Source organism: Octodon degus, unplaced genomic scaffold (genome assembly GCF_000260255.1).
Source record: "Octodon degus isolate 3935 unplaced genomic scaffold, OctDeg1.0 scaffold00073, whole genome shotgun sequence".
In the NCBI taxonomy this organism is placed as follows: Eukaryota; Metazoa; Chordata; class Mammalia; order Rodentia; family Octodontidae; genus Octodon; species Octodon degus.
This window is the reverse complement of record NW_004524649.1, coordinates 5,226,685-5,234,653: the sequence shown is the minus strand read 5'-3', so window position 1 is coordinate 5,234,653 and position 7,969 is coordinate 5,226,685. Positions and strand designations below refer to the sequence as shown.

Here is a 7,969-nt window from a genome sequence, read left to right as displayed (position 1 = left end):
AGCGCAAGGTCCTGAGTTCAATCGAAAAACTGACGCGGCTCGTGCGAGCTCTTAAAGTTTAGCGAAAAGGCAGGCACAGCGCAGGGGCAGGGAGAGCTTCGAACCGGGAGAGAGGCCGGGCCCCCCACGACCTCGCCCCACCCACCCTGTCCCGGCTTCCGGCCCAGCAAACATCTTTGCCACGCCCCTGCACAGTGTCCCGCGGTGCCGCCAGGCTGATTTTTCCATCCCTCCGCCGCAGCTGGCCACGCCCCCGACGGCGCCCCGCCCCGCCCCAGCCGGAGGCCGCGTGGGTGTTTACCGAGGTGCATGCTGGGACAGTCTCCGCGGCAACCGGGGCCCACCAGCGTCCCTGAGGCCGGGCGCTCCGGCTCGTACCTAGGCGGCAATATGCGCCGGGCCCCCGCCGTGAGCGCGCTCCTGCCAAGCCCAGAGTACTACGAGAGAATAGAGCGCCTCCAGCAAGGGCTGCGCGACAGGTACGCCGCCGGGGGTGGGACAGGGCGGAGCGGGCGCGGCGCGGTACCTCGTTCCCACCCCGCTGTGCGCCAGCCGGGCCGACCTGGATGCTCCTACCGAGCCTGTGGCTTCCCGCGACCTCGGGGTTGAGGATGACGCGGAGGGGCTGGGACTGCGGCGATCAAAGCCGCGTCCCAGAATTCGCCCGGACGCGAGAGTGGGAGTTCTGCCTGTCACTCAACATCATCAAGTCCTCCGACTTTCTCAGGTCCCCTGTTCACGCCCCCTCCTCCTCTCTTCTGATTGTCGTCCCACCTGGATAGCTGTTCTGCATCCAGATGACAGGTGCAGGAGCTCAGGTGCGAGTGTGTGTGTGTGTGTGTGTGTGTGAGAGAGAGAGAGAGAGAGAGAGAGAGAGAGAGAGAGAGAGAGAGAGGCGAGCCCCACTCGAATGCAGCCGGCGTGGTGGTTTGTTTGGATGGTATTTTCCAGCCAATGAGGTTCAGCTTCCGTAGAGTTCATGATGCCTTTGATTAACTCATGAAAGATGGGGCCCTGAAAACAGCTAGATCTAAAAGTGCCTAAAGAGAAAGAATTAGAAAGCAATTGACTATAAACAATCACATGAAAGGTAAGTTGTTGGAACTCACGTTTAGCTGCCGAATTAATTGGAGTTAGACATCTCATTAGGTGACAAGAAAGGAAATAGATTTTTGGATCTCTTGATAAAGGAAACATTTAATGAGCGTAACAAGTTACAAAATCATTCGTTTGAACGGGAGAGCTGTCTGACAATTCCAAAATGATAACAATACAGTAATTACGAATAAGGTAAAAGGCAGAAGTGATTTTGAAGAGGAATTGCATTCATCTTATGGTAGATTTAATTTTTGACAGTTATTTGTAGAGCATCTGCAACAGTCCTCCTTAATTGTCTGTACCATTTTTTATCTTCTTTTCCACATCCTGTTTTCTTCCTGACATACTGCCACTCACCTACCCCCAGGGACCTCTTCATCTCCAACTTGAGAAAAAAAAAAAAAAAAATCATTCCCTGCAGAGCCTTCCCACTCCCTAACTTTCTCAAAGCACTCTCTGTGGGGGTTAAGGTGCCTGGCTCTTTGCCTAGACTGAGAATTCTAGGAGACTACGAACCAAACCTAGCTCAGTCTTTAGCTTGTAATAGAATACTGTTGGTGGAGCAGGTGCTTGGTAAATATTTGTTGAATTTATGGAAGAAATCCCAAAGTCAACCAGCTAGTGTCTAGGAGCTCTGACTGTCTTATGTAGAGTACTGCGGGCACATACTGGCACTGAATAATAACCATTTTACAGTCCACCAGGAAAAGTGGACCTAATGATATTTCAGAATAATTAAAGAATAAGACATTGCTGTCCGGGGATTGAACTCAGGCCCTTGTGTTTGCCAGGCAAGTGCTTATTCTACTGAGCCATCTCTCTGGCCCTATTGTCTGTTTTGTTTGAAGAGTGGCTTAGCAAACCTAGGCTTTTGGTTATTGTGTCTCTTAGCTGAAGGCCTGATCTTAAAATGTTACTGACTTAAGTGGTATTCTTTTTAAACTAGGTTAATTGAGTTATTTTTGCTTCCTGAGGTAGGAACACCTGGCTCTTTATAGTCCTTATGGTACAATAACTATGTAATCATTACCCACTTTATATTTAACACTTACTGCTTCAATTATAAAGCAAAGGGGAGGCTGTTGAAATCATGTAAGAAATTCGAATTAAATTTTATGGTCTATTCGTGCTTCTGCATTTGGAGATTTGTTTTATTTTTAAGTCAATACAAATCTGTTGCTGTGTATATACATTTTTCATTTTAAGAATCCATAACTAATTAATGCATAGTACACACAAAATAGAGGCAAATAACTTTTAAATAGAGGTAAAGCTGAGTAAAAATGTGGAAACCTGGATTCTAATCCATGGCCAGTTGAGAGGCCTTGATCAGATCATTTTGGCCTTTCTGAACCATGCTTCTGCTCCAGAAATGGAGGGTCTTAACTGATATGTAAAGTAAGATACGGGTTTCTTTTTCTTATGAGAGTAATAGGCCTTATATTTTTTTTAAAAAAATGAAAGCTATAAAGTTGCAAAGCAATGCATAAATGACACGATTGTATCTTGTTTGAATGTCTTGTTTGATTTTTTTAGTAAAAAAAATTTAGGAGACCATTGTCTCCTAAAATTCCAGTTATTTCAAAGATTGCAATCTGCATAGTAAGTCAAAAGGGTTTGTCAATCCAGAAACGCTTGGGGAATGGAAAGTTTAAAAAACAAAACTAAAAAATAAAAAATAAACAAAATAAATACTTGCCCACCCTTACTTAGCCCTTCTAGAGTAAATCATTGAAATACTAGCTGGTCTAATTAATAACTATGCCCTTGTAACTGTCATGTTTTGAGCTCAGGTCATTTTAGCTGTATTCTCATATAGATGTAATTTTATAGTCTGAATGTTTTCCTGTGGGTGTACAGTGCTTTTTCTGCATTGTGCTGAGTGTCAACAATTGAATCTTGAATTTAATGGAGTGGCTGGTAGTGTGTATAGTGCCCACAAGCATGGTAGAAGCATGTAAGTGGAATTGGATTTTAGAATGATCGTATATAAAAACATCTCTTCTAAAGGCCTGGATTTTTTCAATGTCAGTGTTGATTCAAGGTGAGATATCATAATAGTTTAGAAATTGACACCAGGATATTGGTTGAGTAAAGCCAAGGATAGTGGAGAATCGTAATATTGAGGGGGAAAAACCCCAGAATAATAAATGGCTTAAAAGGAGAACACTCAGCCTTCTCAGGAGCACCCGGCTGTGTCAGATTTGCCGTGGTCCTGATAAAGGAGTGCATACGACTGAAAACACAGCCGGTGGAAGGATCTGCGGAGTGTGTATAACAGGTTCTGAAGTGGAGATGCAGTGTGTGTGCAGGAGGAGGCGATTCTTCAGGAAGCCTTCTTCTGCCTTTTTCACTGGGGTAAATAGCAGGTTTTAAGACTTACATTTGCAGTAGGTTAAAAATCTTAGCAGAGTGCTGCAGTGTGGATGAAGGGGTTAGAAAGTGGGCCAGTAGTAGAAGTGACAAGATGAATGCCACTTGCCTGGAGTAGAGGGCCACAAGTTTTTGGTGAAGTAGGTGGTCTTTATGGAGAGAAGATGTGATCTTTGTTCCTGTTCTGTCTACATGGATTTCCAAAAGACTTAGATCCTTCTTCAGAAAGTATCATAGATTAATTTTAAAAAATCATTTCAAAAGTAAGTTTAAGTTTTAGAAAAGTAATAAGTGTGGGACACAGACCTCCAGTATTTTTCTTACTGAGATTCCTCAACTACTACTATTTTATTATATTTTCATTATTTTCTACTGACACCATTAGTCATTTCTGACACATTTGAGAATTATAGATAGAATACTCCATTACTTCTAGAATCTCTAGTGAATATTCCCATAAAACAAGTGTTATTGGGTAGTTCCTTTAGAAGTGGCTTGCCAATTAAAGGCAATCCAGGTCTTGCTGGCCACAAATGAAGAATTGAACAAGCGAAGCCAAAAGTGGTGCCAGAAGTATATTTGAAAATTGAGGAGTAAAGTAAGGGAGAAATTCGTTCTGCAGAGCATGCTAGGACTGTACAAGAGAGAAAGTGCAAAGTGAGCTACCCTGAAAGTCACAATAGTAACTCCTGGTGTCTTTGTCCTTCTGTGTCATCCACATCCCATGGGAACCCAGAAGTTCCACATAAAGGGTCCTGAGACCCCTATCTTGGCGCTATCCTGGGATCTTGAAATTGACAGGCCCTCCTTATTTCTCTAGCTGACTTCCATGCCTTACCTCCTCTCTCACAAGGATACACTCACACACGATCCCCTTCCACATGCGGAATAAGCAGGATACGTCTAGGTACACTAGTCTGCAGACCCTTGTCACATTTCCAGTTGTCCTAAAGGTCTCTTTTTCTTTCTGGCCCAAGGTCTCACCTTGGAACCCCAGTTATACTTTGTGTACCAGGTTTCTTCAGTTGTCCCCCCAGCCTGGAACAGTTTCTCAGGCTTGCATTTTCGTTCATGCTTTGGCAATCAGAGTTCAGTCCTTATTCTAGACAGTGACTGCAAGCTGGTCCATCTCTTGGTTTCTTCAGAGCAGACTCTAGTCACCCGTTCTTGGCAAGAGTGCTACAGAGACAAAGCAGTGTGTTGGTGCCCAGTGTGTTGTCTGTCTCTGTAGCTCAATGACAAGTTGCTCAGACTGCCCAGTCTTTATGAATGAAGCACCCAACTGAGTATAAAATCTTTTAAGGGAAAAATGACTGATAAAAATTCCTAATGTGGAAGCAGTTATACCATGTTTCCTTCATTTCTATTCTGAGTTCACTGGTTTTTTGTTTTGTTTTGTTTTGTTTTTTGTGGCCGGCTCAGCCTGCCCTGGCTGTGGGGCTGGTGAGGCAGGTGGTGTTGGGAATCGAACCGCAGTCCCTGCACACTTGCCTAAGCTTGCCTACGCAGGCACTTTAGACCACTGAGCTAACTCGCTGGCCCCTGAGTTCACTGTTATTAATGAGAAAATACATATCTGTGGGAAGCTATTGGTTAAAAATATGGTTTTATGATTTTTCCCCTTTTAACATAGGCATTCCCCAGATAAAAAATAGGTTGTTTCCCAAGCAAAGGCTCTATGTTTGATGTTCAATCTCATTTACCCATCAAAAGAAGTCTTGATAAATGGAAATTTCCATTTAATATTATGCTAAGGACAGAAACTGGTGACATAGTTAACATAAGTACTCAGAGTAATTTGGGGTATTTTTCCCCTCAGTACTGGGGATAGAACCCAGGACCTTAGCACAGGGCTACATCCCAGCCTTTCTTATTCTTTTGGGATAGGTTTCACTGAGTTGTCCAGGCTGGACTTGAACTTTTCTGGTTTGGTTTTTTTTTTTTTTTTTTTTTTTGTATTTGGTTGCTGCAGGGTCTCACTACACAGCCTAGACTCGTGGTGATCCCCCTGCTTTCAGCATTCTCAGCACTGGGATTACAGAGGTGTGCCATCATGCCTGGATTCTGGCAGGCTCATCCCGCCCTAGTGGCGGGGCTGGCATGGCACGTGATGCCCAGTATCAAACCAGTCCATGCACTTGCCTAAGCTTGCCTAAACAGATGCTTTAGTATGCTGAGATATCTCACCAGCCCTGGACTTGAACTTTTGATCCACCTGTTTCACCCTCCTAGATTGCTGGGATTACAGGTGTGCACCACTGTGCCCCAGTGGGATAATATCTTTTTTATGGAAAACTATGAAGGAAAGCTGAGAGAACAAAGAGTTCACAAAGAGGACTTTCTGCAGGAGGCCAGCTCATAATCACCTTCTGCCAGAGTCCTGGCCTTTGTCTCATGGCCTTTGTTTAGTGTTCTCTCAGAATGGCATGTCTTCTCTTATAGGTTTTGGTTAATGTTAACCTAGAACACAGTTGAGCTTCAGTGGGGTGAGCTTCTGCTGAGTGGTGGTGGCAGGTGGAGCCCTCCGTGTCTGTGTCTTCCTAGGACAGTGGCTTCCCAGGCATAGCTCTGCCTGCCCCAGCCCCTGGCTGCCTGGTTCCCTTTCTCCTACTTCTGACTGTTTCTCTTCATTCTGCCCAGTGTGGAGATCTCCAGGCTTTCAGCAGAACCTCAGCATCCACCTGAACATCACTGGTTGGCTGGTTACCCCCAGTTGCTAGTAGCAGACTAGGAGGGCAACACCACAGAATTATAAAGAGAGAGACTGGAGTGTTCCAAGACTTGATCTTCAGCAGATGAGAGGGAGAGGGAAGCCAGGTGTGCCCTCTGCCATTTGACTGTTCTCAGGCCACTGGCTGGGAGCAGAGCGAACTGCCAGTCTTCAATCCAGTGTGGCTCTGGAGGATCGTGGTGTACAGGGCCACTGCCTGAAGAGCACCAGCTTGAAAAAGCTGGCTCTATTTTACTAATTTATCTTGCTTTGCCTGTCTTCCCCCGAAAGCTCGCCTGCCTGAGGACAGGCCCATGATGGATTCTTCACTGTGTTGGTCTGCAGGCCCAAAACAGCATCAGGCTCATCCCAGATGCTCTCGAGGCGCCTGCTGAGTAGTGAACACGCATCCCAGCCTCTCTTGCTGCATTTCCCCTTCCTTAGAGAATCTTGGATTTTGCCTCCTATTGGAGTCTGTTTTATTTTTAGACTTCACTAGTGATGTTCTTATGTTTTTGTTTCAAACACATGTGGCATTTCTGTTTTTAGACCAGAGATGCTTTCTTACAGAGATTTGATTTCTTTTCAAAAATTTTATTTTATTGAAGAAAGGCAAAACAATTTTGTAACAATAATAGAACAGTAGTAATTAATGCATTGCATATTGTCATCTTCAAAGTAATTACTCAGTATAAGATATGGACATAAAAAATTTTCACATATGCCTTCTAGCATAAGCCTTCCTTTTCAATATACTAAAGAGACAGTAATAGTATGGCTACCTTGAATTTTTCTCCCCTTTCCCCCCTCGTTCCTTTTTCTTTTTCAGCAATTACTTCCATTTCACAATATCTGTTGTACATGCTAGACCTTATTTATACTTTCAGTTTCTCACACCAGGGAGACAACACAATGTTTACAGTGTTTACACATGTGAATCTAATTTATTTCATTTATGAATATGGTCTCCAGTTGTATCCATTTACCTATAAAAATCTTGTTTATCCTTCTTTATGGCTGAGTGGTATTTCATTGTGTAAAAATGCTACATCTTTTTTTTTAATCCATTCCTTGCTTGATGGACATTGGTTTGTTTGCATGATCTAGTTATTACAAATTGTGCTGCTATAAAAATGGATGCACATGTATCACTATGGTATGATGTTTTTATTCTTCTAGGAAGATACCCAGAAAGAGAATACCTGGGTTGAATGGGACTTCTAATCCTAGCTTTTTGAGGAATCCCCATACTTATTTCTACAATGGATGTACCAGTCTCCATTCCCACTAACAGTGGAGAAGGGTTCCTTTTTCTCCACAACCTCTACAGCATTTATTATTGGTTGATTTCTTGGTGATAGCTATTCTTTCTAGAGTGAAATGGAATCTCATGTTTGTTTTAATTTGCATCTCTTGAATGATAAATGATGTTAAACTTTTTTATATATTTGCCATTTGTGTTCCTTCATATGAGAAGTGTATTCACGTCAGATGCCCATTTTTGGATTAGACTTTTAAATTTAGGGGGATCTGAGTTTTTTTCAGTTCATTATATGTTCTAGATAGAAGTCCTTTGTCCCAGGGACAATTGACTAAAAATTTTTTCCCATTCTGTGGGTTGTCTTTTCACTCTATTTATGGTTTCTTTTGATGTGCAAAAGGTTTTTAATGAGATGAGATCCCAGTTGTTGATTTTTTGAAGTATTGCCCATGCAGTTTGATTTCTGTTTCTGCCTGCACCTATGTCTTCAGGATTTCTCCTCCTCCTCCTCCTCCTCCTCCTCCTCC

General features: G+C 43.3%; 1 protein-coding gene across 2 annotated transcripts in view; it reads left to right on the top strand.

Moving 5' to 3' along the window:
- Positions 1 to 328: 328 nt before the first annotated feature.
- Positions 329 to 7,969, top strand: part of Kiz (kizuna centrosomal protein) — a 105,235-nt gene continuing 97,594 nt past the window's right edge. The window contains exon 1 of one of the 2 annotated variants that reach the window (XM_023720147.1): positions 329 to 479. In XM_023720147.1, coding sequence (XP_023575915.1) covers positions 391 to 479 — 89 coding nt within the window. In that variant the 5' untranslated portion in view covers positions 329 to 390. The remainder of the gene's footprint in view (positions 480 to 7,969) is intronic. The other variant, XM_023720148.1, reaches the window with a different exon arrangement.